The 18,879-nt window shown below is 36.6% G+C and overlaps 1 protein-coding gene across 2 annotated transcripts in view; it reads right to left on the reverse strand.

Annotated features, from left to right (window-relative positions):
- Positions 1-18,879, reverse strand: part of NPC1 (NPC intracellular cholesterol transporter 1) — an 82,473-nt gene that overhangs the window by 43,469 nt on the left and 20,125 nt on the right. Inside the window, exon 3 of one of the 2 annotated variants that reach the window (XM_007487614.3) lies at positions 18,427-18,533. The exons of the other annotated variant lie outside the window; for it this stretch is intronic. Within the exon in view, the coding sequence (XP_007487676.1) occupies positions 18,427-18,533 (107 nt within the window). The remainder of the gene's footprint in view (positions 1-18,426; positions 18,534-18,879) is intronic. 2 annotated transcript variants of the gene reach the window in all.

Genomic DNA, 18,879 nt, shown 5'->3' on the forward strand with positions numbered 1-18,879 from the left:
ATTGCTGGTGGAATTGTGAATTAATTCAACCATTCTGGAGGGCAATTTGGAACTATGCCCAAAGGGCACTAAAAGACTGTCTGCCCTTTGATCAGCCATACCACTGCTAGGTTTGTACCCGAAAGAGATAATAAGGAAAAAGAATAGTCATAGCTGTGCTCTTTGTGATGGCAAAAAGCTGGAAAATGAGGGGATGCCCTTCAATTGGGGAATGGCTGAACAAATTGTGGTATATGTTGGTGATGGAATATTATTGTGCAAAAAGGAATAATGAACTGAATGAATTCCATGGGAACTGGAATGACCTCCAGGAATTGATGCAGAGTGAGAGGAGCAGAACCAGGAGAACATTATACACAGAGACTGATACACTGTGGTACAATTGAACGTAATGGACTTCTCCATTAGTGGCAATGCAGTCATCCTGAACAACTTGGAGGGATCTATGAGAAAAAACACTATCCACATTCAGAGGGAAAACTGTGGGAATAGAAACACAGAAGAAAAACAGCTGCTTGATTACATGGGTCAAGGGGATTTGGTTGGGGATGTAGACTCTAAATGAACATCCTAATGCAAACACCAACAACATGGAAATAGGTTTTGATCAAGGACACATGTAATACTCAGTGAAACTGCACATCAGTTATGGGAAGAGTGGGGGGGTAGGGAAATAATATGATTTTTGTAACCAACAAATAATGTTCTAAATTGACTAAATAAATTTATAAAAACTAAACAAACAAACAAATATATAAAAGAGACATTTCTATTTATTCCTAAAGATAACAAGGAACTACTAGAGTTTGTTGAGCAGGGTGGGGGTGACATAATCAGACCTGCACTTTAGAAAAATCACTTTAGTAGTGGCTGAATGAAGGATTGGAGGAAGAAGAGACTTGAAGCATGCAGACCCACTGGCAGCATTTTGCCATAGTCCAAGCATAAAGTGATGTGAGTCTGCATTACAGTGGTGGCAGTGTCAGGAGGGAACTGGGCACATTCCAAAGATGCTACAAACAGTTTGGATAACTCTGTGTGTGTGTGTGTGTGTGTAATTGAGGAGTGCAGGATAACCCCTAGCTTGAGAGCCTAAGGGAGAGGGATAATAGTGTTGTTTTCTATAGTAATGGGAAAGGAAGGAGTGCAGGAGAATTTGGAGGGAAACATAATGAATTCTGTTTTGGATATACTGGATTTAAGAAGTCTACTGGACATTCAGTCTAAGATTCCTGAAAGGCAGTTAAAGATGTGAAATTGGAGTTCAGCAGAGATATTGGGGTAGAAAAGGTAATTATGAACATTATTAGCATAAAGACAGTAATTAAATCCATGGAAGCTGAGGAGATCACCAAGTAGTATATAGAGAGAAAAGGACTCAGGACAGAATGCTGAGGACCATCTATAGTTAAAAGACATAGGTGTGATCTGGAGGATTCCACAAAGGAGGCAGAGGAGCAGTCAGATAGGTAAACAAAAAATAAGGAGAGAAGTGTACTGAAACTCCAGAGATAAGCAAGTATCCAGGAGGAGACAGTGATTAACAGTTTCAAAGCTACAGAGGTCAAGGAGAATGAAGACTGATAAAAGACCACTGGATTTGGCATCCAAAAGATCATTGATAACTTTGGAGAAAGCCATTTCAGTGGAATGATTAAGGCCAGACATCAGATTGAAAGGTGTTAAAAGAGTGAAAGGAGAAAAAGTGGAGGCACCTAATGTAGATGACATTTTTCAGAAGTGTAGTTACAAAGGGCAAAAAAATAGAAGATGATAGTTAAGTGGAGCTAGAAGGATCAAGTGAGAACTTTGAAAATGGGAGAGACATGGGCATGTTCATAGGCAGTAGAGAATAAGTTGAGTTAGAGAAACATTGAAAATATGTGATAGAATGGGGATGACTATAGGGCAATCTTTGGAGGACATGGGATGGAACAGATCAGTTGAACAGGTAGAGGAGTTAGTAAAGGTACTTCATTATGTGAGACAGATGGAGGAGGAAAAAGTGCCAGAAAACATGAGTGATTAAAGAAGTAGAAGAGGGAAGAAGGAGATCATGGTGAATGGTTTCAGTATTTTTTATAAAATTTTATGAAATAAAATAATTTTTTATAAAATAGTAGTCCCCAGAGATCTATTTCTATTTGAGTTTGACATTTCTGAGGTAGATGATGTCCTCTATGAAATTGGAAAAAAAGTTAAGGTCACAGACAGAGATATGTCAAATTCAATTAAATTTTTTAAAAAAAATTTATTATGTGCCTACAGTATACCAGGGACTGCCCTAAGTAGAATGCAAAATTCTCAGCTAAAAGAATAGGGAGAGGGAGTCATGGGAGGTTGGAGGTTATAAGAAGGTTGGGAAAAGACACTATGGAGACTGAGATAATGAGTTGATAAGCAGCATTCAATTCAAATAAACATGAAGTCCCAATATGTGACCTTTTCTAGAGATTCAAAGATTAAAACTGCCCGGCCTGCAAAGAGCTTAGTCTATAAAGAGCAGAAAGTTAAAGTCCTAGAAGGAAGTAAGATTTCTAAGAGAATGAAAAGAGGATCAAAAGCAGACCCATGAGCATCAAGAAGACAGGAAGAGGTCAAGGAGTCTGAGTCAAAGAGAATGAAGAGAAAAGGAATGTACAAGGAGAACCAGGTCAGTGTGATCTCTGAAGTGAAGGGAGAAAGGCATGGGGGAGGAGAAGGGTCAGTGTTCAATTCTCAAAATGAAGAGGTCTGAACCAAAGTTGCTGAACTGAGCAATGAGGAGATTCTTAATGACCCTGCAGAGAGTAGCTTTTGGTGGAACAGTAGAGACAGAAATAAGATTAAAAGGGATTGAGAAAGAGTGAATGGTAAAAAAGTGACCTCCAAATCAGTCATAATTTTTTAAACTTACTCACACTTTGACAGTGAGTAGGGGTACAGAAAGAGGAGGGTTGGAAAACAAGGTAGAAAGATCAAATGAAGGGATTTTTTTTGGACTAGGAAGACTGTTTATAGACAGATGGGAAAGAGTTGACAGACAATAGGGAGGATGAAGACCATAAAAGAGATGGGATTATGGACAGGGAATGATTACTAAAACAAAGTCCTAGGAGAGACAGGAGAGTCTGCCATACTGACTAACTTACAGGTCCTCAAACACAAAACTGAACTCCTTCTATCTCTGTGTTTTTGTACTAGCTGTATCTCATGCCAGGAAAGCTCTGCTTTCCCCTTTTTCCCCCAATCCAAATCTACCTCTTCCCTTCTTTCAAGATTCTTACATTCCATTTACTCTGTATATATTGCATGTACATAGACATGTCCCCCCATCCCTCCATTTCAATATATGAGTCTTGAGGGTAGGAACTGTCTTCTGAGGTTCTTTGTAACCCCAAAGCTCAGAACAGTGACTGGCATGCAGCAGTTAATAAACATTTGTAGAATGACTATTATTAGCTTTATGTTAGAATAGGAATTCCTCCTTTTATCTGGTCATAAATTTAATGAGCTAAGTGTGGACAGAAAGGATAAGAATAGAGGGAATGGTCTCAATCTTCTCAGAGAAGAAGTTAAGTTGTCCTTTTAAGTGAGAGGAATATAGATTTGGTTGAGGGCCTTGAAGAAAAAGAAATTATTTGAAGTAGTTACTATTATTGGGAAATGAGGGGAGTCAATAAAAAGATTAAAGACTTTTTCCCCCCAATTTAAACATTATTTTATTTGGTTATTTTCAAACAAAATTCCTTGGAAACAATTTCTTATCCTCCCCACCACCACCACCACCCTCCCCTAGCCAATGCACAATTCCACTGGATATCCAAACCTAATCTCTCCCACACTGTCTTCCAGTTTTCCTAGCAGTTTTTGTCAAATAGTGGGTTTCTGTCCCCAAAGCTGGGCTCTTTGGGTTGGTCATATACTGTCTTACTGGGGTCACTTACCCCGAGTCTATTCCACTGATCCTCCTTTCTGTCTCTTAGCCAGTATCAAATTGTTTTGATGACCACTGCTTTATAATAGAGTTTGAGATCTGGGACTGCAAGGCCACCTTCCTTTGTATTTTTTTTTCATTATTTCCCTGGATATCCTTGACCCTTGGTTCTTCCAAATGAACTTTGTTATGTTTTTTTCTAAGTCAGCAAAATTTTTTTTTGGAAATTCAATGGGTATAGCGCTAAATAGATAAATAAGCTTGGTTAGGATGGTCTTTTTTATTATATTGGCTCATCCTACCCATGAACAGTTAATATTTTTCCAATTGCTAGGTCTAGTTTTATTTGCGTGGAGAGTGTTCTGTAATTGTGTTCATATAGTTCCTGTGTTTGTTTCGGGAGATAGATTCCTAAGTATTTTATTTTGTCTAAGGTGATTTTGAATGGGATTTCTCTTTCTAATTCTTGCCACTGAGCTGTGTTGGAAATATATAGAAATGCTGATGACTTATGTGGGTTTATTTTGTATCCTGCAACTTTGCTAAAGTTGTTGATTATTTCGACTAGCTTTTTGGTTGATTCTCTAGGATTCCTTAAGTAAACCATTATATCATCCGCAAAGAGCAATAGCTTGGTCTCCTCCTTGCCTATTTTGATGCCTTCAATTTCTTTCTCTTCTCTAATTGCTACTGCTAGTGTTTCTAGTAAAATGTTAAATAATAGAGGTGATAATGGGCATCCTTGTTTCACTCCTGATCTTATTGGGAATGCATCTAGTTTATCCCCATTGCAGATGATGTTAGTTGATGGTTTTAGATATATACTGTTTATTATTTTTAGGAAAGGCCCTTCTATTCCTATGCTTTCTAGTGTTTTTAATAGGAATGGGTGTTGTATTTTATCAAAGGCTTTTTCTGCATCTATTGAGATGATGATGTGATTTGTCTGTTTGTTTGTTGATATGGTCAATTATGTAGATGGTTTTCCTAATACTGAACCAGCCCTGCATCCCTGGTATAAATCCTACTTGATCATAATGAATGATCCTCCTGATCACTTGCTGGAGTCTTTTTGCTAGTATCCTATTTAAGATTTTTGCATTTATATTCATTAGGGAGATTGGTCTATAGTTTTCTTTCTCTGTTTTTGACCTGCCTGGCTTTGGAATCAGTACCATGTTTGTGTCATAAAAGGAATTTGGTAGAACTCCCTCTTTGCTTATTATGTCAAATAGTTTGTATAGTATTGGGATTAGCTGTTCTGTGAAAGTTTGATAGAATTCACTTGTGAATCCATCAGACCCTGGGGAATTTTTCTTAGGGAGTTCTTTGGATTGGATTGGATTTCTTTTTCTGATATGGGATTATTTAAGAATTCTATTTCTTCTTCTGTTAGTCTAGGCAATTTATATTTTTGTAAATATTCATTCATATCACCTAGGTTGGTATATTTATTGCCATATAGTTGGGCAAAGTAGTTTTTAATGATTGCCTTAATTTCCTCTTCATTGGAGGTGAGGTCCCCCTTTTCATCTTTGATGCTGTTAATTTGCCTTTCTTCTTTCCTTTTTTATTTAGATTGACCAGTACTTTGTCTATTTTGTCTGTTTTTTCAAAGTACCAGCTTCTAGTCTTGTTTATTAGTTTAATAGTTCTATCACTTTCAATTTTATTAATTTCTCCCTTAATTTTTAGGATCTCTAGTTTGGTTTTCTTCTGGGGGGTTTTAATTTGTTTGCTTTCAAGGTTTTGATGTGCATTTCCAACTCATTGATCTCTGCCCTCCCTAATTTGTTAATATATGCACTCAGAGATATGAATTTTCCTCTAAGTACTTCCTTGGCTGCATCCCATGAGGTTTGAAAGGATGTCTCACCTTTGTCATTTTCCTCAATGAAATTATTGTTTCTATGATTTCTTCTCTAACCGATTTTGGAGTATCATATTATTTAATTTCCAGTTAACTTTTGATTTGGGTCTCCATGTAGCCTTACTGATCATTATTTTTATTGCCTTGTGATCTGAAAAATCTGCATTTATTATTTCTGCTTTTCTGCATTTGTATGCCATGTTTCTGTGACCTAATGTATGGTCAGTCTTTGTGAATGTGTCATGTGGTGCTGAGAAGAAGGTGTATTCCTTTTTGTCCCTATTTATTTTTCTCCATATGTCTAATAACTCTAATTTTATAAGATTTCATTCACATCTTTTACCTCTTTCTCATTTATTTTTTGGTTTGATTTATCTAAATTTGGTAGTGGTTGGTTCAAGTCTCCTACTAATATGGTTTTACTGTCTATTTCCTCCTTCAATTCTTCTAGTTTTTCCATTAGAAATTTGGGTGCTATACCATTTGGTGCATACACGTTGATTAGTGATAATTCGTCATTGTCTATACTCCCTTTTAACAGAATATGTTTACCTTCCCTATCCCTTTTGATCAGGTCCATTTGTGCTTTGGCTTTGTCAGATATCATGATTGCAACTCCTGCCTTCTTTCTATCAGTTGAGGCCCAAAAGGTCTTACTCCATCCTTTAATTATAACCTTGTGAGTATCAACCCACCTCATATGTGTTTCTTGAAGACAACATATGGTAGGGTTTTGGATTCTAATTCATTCTGCTATTCGTCTACATTTTATGGGTGAGTTTATCCCATTCACGTTCAAAGTTACGATTGTCACTTGTGGATTCCCTGGCATTTTGATATCCTCCCCTAATTCTGACCTTTCTTCTTTAGCTATAACCTTTTAAACCAGAGATTTACTTTAGATTAGTCCCCCTAGTCCCCTTCTTTGATATGCTTCCCTTTCTAGCCCTTTCCTTTTTGTTCCCTTCCCCTCCCCCCTCTCCTTCCCTCCCTTTTTATACTCCCTCACCCCCTCCTTAATTTCCCCTTCTCTCTTACCCGGTTGGATAAGATAAAGTTCAAGATCCCAATGGATCTAGTCCTAAGCTCTCAGAGTTGATTTCACTGAGAGTAAGGTTTAAGTAATACCAGTTAGCACTTTCTTCCTCTCCTCCCTATAGGATATTCCTTCCCCTCCCCTTCCCATGTGTATCTTTGTGTGAGAAAGATTATTCTATTTAGTTTTTTTCTATTTCTTGAAGTAAATCTTAGTGTTATCGATGGTTTCCCCCCTCCCTTTTCCTTTTACCCCCCCTGTTCTCCATATTGTCTTAATGCCCCAATCATTCCCTACGTGTGATTCTTCTAACTACTCTAATGATGCATACAATTTTTGAGAGTTACACATTACATTTTCTCCACATATTAATATATATAATTTGGTATAAATGTGGTCCTTATAGAAGAGAGTTTGAATAAAAGAAAAAGATAACATTTTTCTCCTTTTCCCTTTCCTTCATATTTACCTTTTCAAGCTTTCCTTGTTCTTTGTGTTGGATGTCGAACTTCCCACAGAGCTCTGGTCTTTTCTTTACAAAATCTTGGAAATCTTCTATTTTGTTGAATGCAAATACTTTCTCCTGGAAGTGTATAGTCAGTTTTGATGGATAGCTGATTCTTGGTTCAAGACCCAGCTCTCTTGCCTTTCTGAAAATCATGTTCCATGCCTTACAGTCGTTCAGAGTGGAAATTGCAAGGTCTTGTGTGACCCTGATTGGCATTCCTTTATATCTAAATTGTCTTTTTCTGGCTTCTTGTAAGATTTTTTCTTCAGTACAATAGCATCTTGTAAGATTTTTTCTTTTGCTTGAAAGCTTTGGAATTTGGCAATTACCTTCCTGGGAGTTGTCTTTTGGGGATTTAGTGTAGAGGGTGTTCTGTGAACTCTTTCAATGCCTGTATTTCCCCCTTGTTCTAGAATCTCTGGGCAGTTTTCTTTATGTTTAAGTTTTCTTTGATGACATCTTGTATTATGATGTTGAGATTACTATTTATTTCTGGCTTTTCTGGTAGGCCAATTATTCTCAGATTGTCTCTCCTTCCTCTATTTTCCAGGTCTGTCACCTTGTCAGTGAGATATTTTATGTTATCTTCTAATTTCTTAGTCTTTTGGCTTTGCTTTATTAATTCTTGCTCTTTTGCAAGATCATTGTCTTCCAGTTGCCTGATTCTGACTTTAACGACTGGTTTTCCTTTTCAGTTTGGTCTGCCCTGCTTTTTGAGGCTTCCAGTTGTTTCTCTAATTGGGAAGCAAGCGGCGTCTACTCTGAAGCCATGCTTACCCGGAAGTCAGATTAAAGACTTATGAACAGCAATGAGGACAGAACTACATTAAAATATCATTAATAATAGTCCTTCCTTGCCATTCTCAAGAGAACTAAGATGATTTTAAGCAAATCAATCAGCCAGAATTTTAAGTACCTACTATGTGCCAGGTATTACATTAGGCACTGGTGATACAGATTCAAAGAGCAAAACAATCCTTACAGCCTAGCACCAACACCTGAGCTAGAAGGATGCTGACCACCCCACCCCCCAAGAGGAATTTACCAGCACAGTCCCCTTGTACCATTCTAACAGGGGAGACAACAAATATATATAAAATATATACTATTATCAGATAATTATGTAATATATATATATATATATATAAAATTTGTGCATATACATCTATTTGCAGTATATAGGCAGATAGATATATACACATATATAGAGAGAGTGAATAAATACAAATACATAAAAAAAAGTAGTTAATTACAAGGTAGTTTGGAAGGGAAGCTACTAGCATTTGAGGATTGAGGGAGATTAGGAAAGGCTTCATGCAGAATATAGTGTCTAAGATGCACCTTAAGGTAAGAGAGGCAAAAGGAAGAAACACATTCTAGGAATGGGGGATAGTCGGGGAAAGAAAGATAGTTTGGTGGATCTCAAGAGTGTACTAATGTCAAATGAAAAAGTAGATTAGGTCCAAAGTATGTAAGACTGAAAAGTTAAACCAAGGAATTTATAGTTTATCTTAAAGTCAACAAGTCAGTACAGTTGACTAAACAGGGAAATCATATAGCACTTAGAAAAAATGACTTTGGCAGCAATACATGGAGGGACTCTCATATCTGTGCAAGACTGTTACAATTATCAAGATGAGAGATGATAAAGAAGTTGTATGAGTAGAGAGAAAGGATTCTATAACAAAGGTATGAAGGTACAAAGGTCAAGAATTCGCAACTATTTGGAAATGTGGGGTGTGGGAGAGGGAGGAGTCCAGGATAAGACAAAGATTATGAACCTGAGACACTGGAAAGCTGGTAGTGTCTGACAAAAATAGATTAGTTTGAAAAGGTGGAGATGATAAGTTCCATTTAAGTATATTGAGTTGAAGATATCTCTAGGCCATCTGGTTTGAAATGTCCAATTGGTAAATGATTGGGGTGCCATCGGGTAGGCAGGACAATATCAGGGGGTTATCTTCATCCTTCTGGATCAGTCTCTATGTTAGCTCATATAGCAGTTCAGACTTTACTAACCTGTATCCTACTTTGCTAGAAAGGGACTCAGTGAAATAGTTCCCGCTGTCTTGGCTTTCCAGACCAAAGCTTGGCTTGGCCAGTAAAATGATTAGTTCTCTGATTTGCCTGTTGTTGAATTTGTCAAGCCAAGATGAAACCAGTCCAAATGAATCTATACTGTTCTCATTTCTAAATCTTTATCTAGAAATCATTCAAGGCACTGGGAATTTACTCCTAATCATTATTTTTTTATTTTTTGAACTAGTTGCTTTATTGGTCACATTTAGCAAAGCAGAGAACTGATGCATCCAGGCTTCAGTGTGGCCATGTGAAGCATCTTGCCCTAATCTTTCCCTTCTTCAGAGAAGTAAGTTTTTCTGAAGCAAATTCTGGGAGTTCTGTGATCTTGAGCACATGAAAGCTTCTCATGAGATACGTTCATCTTCTCTGTCTGTCACTTTCTAATTCTGTCCCTTTTCTTTGCAAATACACAACCCTTGCTGTAAGGTCATGTCATAGTGAGTACTTAGAAATCAGTGGTTTGGAACTGTTTTTCTGAGCAACAGATGGGTTTAAATTGTTTTGGATAAGTGAGAATAATGCATAACTAAAACTCTGTTATAATGTATTATTTGCTTGAGAAAGAGTTAAACATAAAATAGTCAAACCCACTGGAGCCAAAGAGTTTAGGGTTCAAGCAACAACAGGAGAGACAATCAATACTCACAGTTAAGGCATACAATGTGAATGAAAAGGCAGCAAAAGGTACTGTTAAGGAATGATCAAGCAGGTAGAAAAAGAACCAGGAGAACAGTATCATGAAAATCCAGAGCAGTGGTTCTCAACCTTTCTAATGCCGTGACCTCACAATACAGTTTCTCATGTTGCAGTGACCCCAAACCAAAAAATTATTTTGGTGGCTACTTCAAAACTGTAATCTTGCTACAGTTATATTTCGGAATGTAAATACCTGATATGCATTATGTATTCTCATTGCTACAAATCAAACATAATTTTAACATAGTGATTAATCACAAAAACAATATTTAATTATATGTTGAGAAATATTAATCCAGCAGGAGGCAGCCTGAGCACTGGGGCGGGAGGTAAGTCCTGCCTTGGGAGGGGGTCCGCAGATGCTGCCTTCTTCTTCATGCCGTCTCCCTCCAGCTCGAGCTGAGGCTTCACTTTGCTGGGATTACTCGGCTCCGTTATCCACTCCAGGAGTTATCCACTCCAGGACTCGTTCTTAACCCCTCCGGAGCCAGCGCCCTGGTGCTCTCTCTGGGTCTCTGTTTGAGTCCAGTCTCCAGGCAACAGGGTAAATTCATCGCCCCTTATAGGGGGAGGGCTGCTGATAGGTAACTAATGTTGCTGATAGGTAACTACAATGTGCAGGCAGCAGGGTCCCCGTTCTTTCCGAGATCTTGCTGTAAAGTAGCACGATTTCTCAGCGACTAAAGCCATGGGAAATATGTATTTTCCAATGGCTTTAGGCGACCCCCGTGTTTTGGTCATTCGACCCCCGCCGGGGTTGCGACCCACAGGTTGAGAACCGCTGATCCAGAGGAATGTGTCTAGGATGAGAGGATACTCAACAGTGTCAAACCGAGCAGAGATCAAGAAGGATTAGAAATGAGAAAAGAGGAGTACATTTGGCATTTAAGAGATCATTCAGAACTTTGGAAAGAAGAGTTTTGGATGGGTGAGATCAAAAGTCAAATTATAAAGACTTGAAGGCTGGGAGTGATGGAGGTGAGCAGTGATAGGGACTCCCAAGCTCTTAAGTCTTGTATTTTTCGCCACTTAGCACTAGTTAGGCATGGATTGTAAAGCCTCTATTATTAGCACTAGCTAGGCATAAATTTCAAAATTTGTATTGCCAAACATTTAACTGTTACATATTATTAATCAGATATAACAGTCTTGCACTATTCTGTATTTACACCAATCTTGTACTGTTGTGTATTATTAATCACTTGTAATGTTGTGTATTTACATTAGTTATATTGGTCTTATACTGTACCCTCCCTATGTTTCACATGGAGAGAAGGGCATTCCAGGGAGATAGTAAAGCTTCTCCAACTGGATTTTTCTGCCTGCCTGGAACATCCCAGAACCCTGATCCACTCCTTTGGCTGCTCCACCAACCTCCAAACCATTCCATCTTAGGAGAGCTACTCTGCCAGCCCCAGGGGGAAGCAATTCCATCAGTCCTGAAGCTATTTCACTGCCCTAAATCTCTTCTTTTTCAAATAAAAGACTTTTATGCCTCTGGACAAAAGCAGAGTTTTGAGTCTTCCATTCTTGGGTTGAGACCCTACTACAAACTTTAGTGTTTCTCCCACAACAGGAGAAGTGGAGGCAATGAGTGTAAACTACTTTTTCATGGCAATTAAAAAAAGGAAGCAAGATATAAAGAAACAGGAAGACCTGACATCAAATCCCAAGACAAATACTTAGTTGTGACAATTAACCTAGTTCTACTTGTTTTCACATCTATAAAATGGGGATAATAATAGCACCTTACTCCCAAGGTTGCTACTGTGAGAATCAAATGAGATAACATGTATGGTACACCTTTGCAAACCTTAAAGCACTATAAAAACTATAGAAACATTAGCTATGATGACAACAATGATGATGATAGCTTGAGGGAACAGTATGGTCTGGCAAAATAGATGTTATTTCAGAAACAGTGTACCTATTTTATGCCATAGAAACTAGACACAGCAGTTAAAAGCATGCAGTAGTATGGGCATTAGTAACAGGATGTAATACACAAGGAGGAAAAAAAAGTGGTGGCTTAAAGGGGTGGGAGGACATTTAAGAAGCCTGACCTCATCACTGTATTAGTTGATTTTGCATTAATTAATTTTCTTTGTTATAAAGAAAGGGTTTTGTGGTAGGATGGGAGAGGCTGGGGCAGGGTGGGCAGGGACAAAAGGGAAGCAATTATAGTACTTAAAAAAAAAAAGACAGTTAAATGTTTTTAAAGTGAATTTACCCTCTTTACTTTTTTTCCCTCCCAATAGAGAAGGACCCCTTTGTTATTTCCCATAATACTTTGTACCTCATTTTGTTCAATCAAGGCACTAAACAATCTCATGGGTTTCAGTCTGCCACCTCTCTGATTGATTTGTCATTAGTTATGTATAATGTTGGAAAAGCTAGTGAAAGGTGCATGGCTATCTAGTAAAAGGACCATGATTCAATTATAGGCACTGGTAATTGCTATGTTTGACTAGTTATTTTTTAAAATTGCATGTAATAACAAATTTCCACACACATTTTCCTAAACATATGGTTGAATTTATCTCCCTTCCTTTCCCATTTCTGATGCTGGCAGATCATTTGAATACATGTATTATCGTACAAAAATGAACAATATGGAATTATATTTTGTAAGTAAGTAATCCTATAAAATCAAAACCCCCAAATATAAACCCAAATAAAGAATTGAAAAAGCAGATACTTTCATCTGTGTTCTGACTCCAACAGTTCTTCCTCTGGAGGTGGAGAACATTCTTTGTATATAAGTCCCTCAGAATTATCCTGGATTATTGTATTACCAATAATAGCTAAATCTATCACAATTATCATTCCAAACTTTTGTTGTTACTGTGTACAATATTTTCCTGGCTCTGCTTGTTTCTTTTTGCTTTGATCCATCGAAGTCTTTCCAGCTCTTTCTGGAATCATCCTGTTCATCATTCTTTTCAGTACAATAGCATTCTATCACCATCATATATCACTGTTTGCTCAGCCAGAATAATTGTTATTTTTTTCTAGTTCTATAAAATAGTTTTTTGGTAGTTTGATTACTAAGGAATAAATAAATTTAGGTAGGACTGTCATTTTTATTATATTAGCTCGGCCTACCCATAAGCAATTATTGTTTTTCCAGTTATTTAGATCTAACTGTATTTGTATGAAAAGTGTTCTGTAACTGTGTTCATATAATTCTTGTGTTTGTCTTGGCAAATAAATTCCTAAGTATTTTATATTATCTAGAGTGATTTTAAATGGAATTTCTCTTTCTAACCCTTGCTGCTGAGCTTTGTTGAAAATATATAGAAATGCTGATGGTTTATTTTGTATCCTGCAACTTTGCTAAAGTCATTAATTATTTGAACTAGTTTTTTAGTTGATTCTCTAAGTATACCATCATGTCATCCACAAAGAGTGATAGTTTAGTTTCCGCTTTGCCTACTTTACCTCATTCAATTTCTTTTTTTTTTCTCTTATTGCTAAAGCTAACATTTCTAGTATAATACAATAGTGGTGATAATGGGCATGCTTATTTCACTCCTCATCTTATTGGGAAGGCTTCTAATTTATCCCCATTGCAGATGATACTTGCTGATGATTTTGGATAAATACTACTTATTATTTTAAGGAAAGACCCATTTATTCCTACGCTTTCTAATGTTTTTAATAGAAATGGATATTATAGCCTTGTAAAAGGTTTTTCTGTATCTGTTGAGATAATCATGTAATTTGTTAGTTTGGTTATTAATATGGTCAATTATGCTGATAGCTTTCCCAATATTAAATCAGCCTTACATTCCTGGTATGAATCCCTGGTATGAATCAATATTCATTAAGAAAATTGGTCTGAAATTTTTTTTGTTTTTTTTTTTGTCTTCCTGGCCTTGGTAACAGCATTATAACTGTCCAAAAAAGAATTTGATAGGACTCCTCTTTGGCTTATTTTTGCCAAATAGTTTACATAGCATTGGGATTAATTGTTCTTTAAAAGTTTGACAGAAGTCACTTGTGAATCCATCTGGCCCGGGGGTGGGGAGTTCTTAGGAAGTACCTTGATGGCTTGTTCAATTTCTTTTTCTGAGATGGGATGATTGAAGTATTCTATTTCCCCTTTTGTTAATGTAGCCAATTAATATGTTTGTAAATATTCACCCATTTCACCTAGATTGTTAAATTTATATATATATATATATATGCATATATATATACACACATGTATATGCACAATATATATTTATATAGTTCCTAAGAGTTGAATCCACCATTTTCATTTTTGATTTTTTGTAATTTGATTCTCTCCTTTTTAAATCAAATTAACTAATGTTCAAATTTTTTTTATAGGACCAACTCCTACTCTCGCTTAATAACAGTTCTTTTACTTTCGCTTTATTAATTTCTCCTTTGATTTTTAGAATTTCCAATTTAGCCTTTAATTGGGGATTTTTAAATTGTTCTTTTGAAAGTGTTTTTAGTTGCATGCCCAATTTATTGATCTGCTTTTTCTCAATTTTATTGATAAAAGCATTCAGGGATATAAATTTCCCCCGTAAGTACTGCTTTGGACATATCCCATAAATTTTGATATGCCATGTCCTCATTGTCCTTCTCTTTAATGAAATCAGTGACTTTCCCTGATTTGTTCTTTGACCCATTCATTTTGAAGAATTTATTTAATTTCTAATTTTTAATTTTCCTTTCCAGAAACTGTAATTTACTGATTATAATTTTTTATTGCATTATGATCTGAAAAAGTTGCATTTATTATTTCTACTTTTCTGAATTTGGTTGTGAATTGTTTATGCTGTAGTACATGGTTAATTTGTGTACATGTGCCATGTGTTGCTGAAAATAAGGTATATTCCTTTATATCCCCATTCAGATTGCTCCAGATATCTATTAAATATAACTTTTCAAAAATTTCATTCACTTTGTTTACTTCTTTCTTGCTTATTTTTTTGGTTAGATTTACCTAATGCCGATAAGGGAAAGTTAAGATCCCCCAATAGTATAGTGTTACTGCCTTTTTCCTCCTTATGCTCCTTTAAAAATATGAAGGCTATATACCATTTGGTGCATATATGTTAAGTAGTGATATTACTTCATTGCCTATACTAACTTTTATCAAGATGTAATTACCTTCCTTAACTCTTTTAATCAAATCTATTTTTGCTTTAGCTTTGTCTGAGATCATGATTGCTACACTTGCTTCTTTTTAATCTCAGTTGAAGCCCAATAGATTCTGCTTCATCCCCTTACTTTTATTCTGTGTATGTCTACCTGCCACAAATGTGTTTCTTATAAATGACATATTGTAAGATTCTGGTTTTTAATCCACTCTGCTATCCACTTCCCTTTTATGAGTGAGTTCATTCTATTTACATTCACAATTATGATTATCATCTGTGTATTCCCCTCTATAATGTTTTCCCCATTTAATTCTACACTTTCTTCTTTTACTCTGTCCCTCTACACAAGAGTTATACTTTTAATCATTCCCCCAATTCCTCTTCCCTTTGGGATTTATTGTAGGACTTTGGGAATTTATTGCAGGAGATGATCTGTAGATTCTTTCAATTTCTACTTTATTGTTCAGGAAAATAAAGTTCTCTTGTTCAAGAATATCTGGGAAGGTTTTTTTTTAAATAATTTCTTGTAATATGAAGTCTAGGCTTTTAAAAAAATTATGACCTTCAGGTAATCCAATAATTCTTAGATTGTCTCTCCTGAATCTGTTTTTGAGGTCATTTGTCTTTTCAATGAAATAGTTCATATTTTCTTCAATTTTTTCATTCTTTTGAATTTGTTTTGTTTCTTGATGTCTCATGAAATCATTATCTTCTATTTGTCCAACTCTAATTTTTAAAGACTTTGTCTTCCGTGACTTTCTGATGCCCCTTTTTCATTTGATTCATTTTACTTTTCATGCAATTCTTTTCTTCATTGGATTTTTTTTTTTTACCTATTTTTCCAGTTGGTCAATTCTGGTTTTTAAAAACTCATTTCTTAATTGGATTTTTATGCCTCTTTTAATACTTGATCAATTTTGCTTTTTAAACTGGGTTGTCTGGGTTTTTTTTGCATTACTTTCATTTATTTTTCCCATTTTTCTTCCATCTCTCTTATTTGACTTTTGAATTCCTTCTTGACTTCTTCCAATACCTGAGACCAATTACCATTTTTCTTTGAAGTGTTGCATGTGGTTGCTTTGCCTTCACTGTTCTCTACTGACCCTGTTCTTTGTCTCCATAAAAAAATTTTTATGGTTAGTTTTCTTTGGAAGCTTTTGGGGGGGGGGGGGTTGTCTACTAGGATTTCTGAAAACTTCCAATTTGGTTTCCTTTGCTGATGGTTTGCAGAATTTAAGAGCACTGTGAGTTATTTTGCCTTGGGGCTATGGGCTTCATCACAGGCTTGAAACGGCCAAGTGCTTTGGACTTCAGGGCCTCACTGTGGGTTGATGCCAGGGTTTGGAACTTCAAGGGGAAGGGCGTGGGGCGCTCTTCTGTTGGCTAAGGCAGGGTCTCGAGATCGCAAAGTTGACCTGTGCCCAGGCTTAGTCAGCCCACATTCCTCTATGTGCAGTTTTACTTTCTTTTATCATGTGAAAATCAACTCCCTTTGCTTACCTTTCAAGTTGTTTTCTACAGGAAAGCCCCTTCACCCCATCTCCTTGTTGGTTTTCAGACTACTGTTGTTTTGAGGTGCTATTTTGGGAGGATTCGTGAAGCAGTTCCAGCTTTCACTACTACTAAGCCTCCATCTTGGTTTGGCCCCCTGACTAGTTTTTTGAACAGTCACTTCTTCTGTGGCCTAATGGCTAGCATGATTTCACAAGTCCCTTTGAGCTCTGAAAAGGACTTAAGCGCAATGATTAAGAACTTTGACAAGATGCTGGGCTTCCCTACTGAAATAGAACAATTAATCTGATTTTTCATCTTCAATGAACTAACTATATGATCTTAGGAAGAAATGACTATGCATTTGCTTTCAATATGATTATACCAATATACAGCAGCCATTCTATGATGGATTTGAGGACCTTTATATTGTTGGTAGTCTGTTCCACTAATTGATGCATACTTTATTGGAACTTTTTAGACGAAAAAGAAATGAATCCTGTTACAAGTCATTACTTCTCCCATGACTAAACAAACCATGCCAACACACAGCCTTAGGATCTTAGGAAAAATTCTAGGACCAAACTGTTTACACTTAATTATCAAAGTTCAACTTTACTTAAGGATTAGGAACACAGAACAGCCAAATCTAAAACAAAGTGAAGAATAATGGGTTCTTAAAAGAAGAGGAAAACAGGTGAACACAAAAGGTAATAGTGGCCATGAGGAGAAAATATCCAATGTGGTTAAAGTTCAAGGATTACTTGGGAACCATCTCTCTCCGTCTCAAGCACGCACAATCACAAATTAAAAATCCTACCATCCCTAAATTATCAAGGACAAAGTACAATCGTTATTATTCAATAAGCATTTATAAAATGCCTACTTTGTATACAGTACAGTGCTTGGTGCTGGGAACACAAAGGAAAAAAAATAAAAAGTGCCCTCCCTGCCTTCAAGAAACTCATGCTCTCCAACTATGAGCAGCTAGATGGCACAATAGTTAGAACACTGGGCTTTGTTGAGTCCAGACATTTACTAGCTTTGTGAAAGGAACAAGTCGCTTAATCTTTTCCTGCTTGCCTCAATTTCCTTATGTTTAAAAAAAGGGGGGGACAAGAGGGTAATAATAGCACCTTCCACCCAGCACTGTTGTGAGGATCCAATGAGTTAATATTCTCAAAACAAAATACCAAGGGGCAGCTAGGTAGCTTAGTGGTTTGAGAGCCAGACTTGAAGTTGGGAGAACTTGGATTCAAATCTGACCTCAGAGATTTCCTAACAGTGTGACCCAGGGCAAATTATTTAACCCCCACTGCCTAGCCCTTACTGCTCTTCTGCCTTGAAATTAATACTTAGTATTGATTTTAAGACAGAAGGTAAAGGTTTAAAAAAAAAACAATTACTAACCTTCCTTTCCACTTGGTTATGACAAAGATTGCTTTCCTAAATATTCTATGTGACTTGCCCCTCTTCTCAAGTGGATCCAAATGATGATTTGTAAAAATCTTATTTAAAAAAAATTTTCTTTGAAGGCAATGGAGGTTAAGTGACTTGCCCAGTGTCTTATGGCTTAGAATTATGTAAGGCTAGATTTGAACCCTTCTCTAGGCCTAGCTCCCAATTTACTGAGCCACCTAGCTACCCCACCCCTAAATAATAAACAGTCTTATGAGACTTCTTGACTTGCCAGCATCATTGGCTTACCTGGACAAAAACTGTAGAGGCAGCTGTAAATTACTTTTCAGTGTCTGTAGTTGCTGTACATCACAACAAAGTCTGACATCATCAAAGAAATAGCCTGGACAGAGTTCCTGTTAGAAGAAAGAAAGCCAACACAGGCAGGTAGGCTAGTATAATTAAAAGCAAAGTACCAAAGGCTATTTCTTAAATGGTTTCCCTTTTTAGTTTCTCATGGCAAAAAAGCTACACCTACACATCAATAAAACATTGTTTAAAAGCTCCCTAACAACTTTTTAAAAAGTGAGCCAGAACACCCTGCACTTGGAGTCAGCAGATATGAGTTCAAATCCTGGTTCTAATACTCTGTGTGAACCTGGACAAATCATTTTATCTCTTTGAGCTTCAGATTCCTAATCTATAAAATGAGAGGATGGGATGAGGGGATGGGGACATTAGGAAATCTCTATGGTTCCTTCT

Source organism: Monodelphis domestica, chromosome 3 (assembly GCF_027887165.1).
Source record: "Monodelphis domestica isolate mMonDom1 chromosome 3, mMonDom1.pri, whole genome shotgun sequence".
NCBI classification, from domain to species: domain Eukaryota; kingdom Metazoa; phylum Chordata; class Mammalia; order Didelphimorphia; family Didelphidae; genus Monodelphis; species Monodelphis domestica.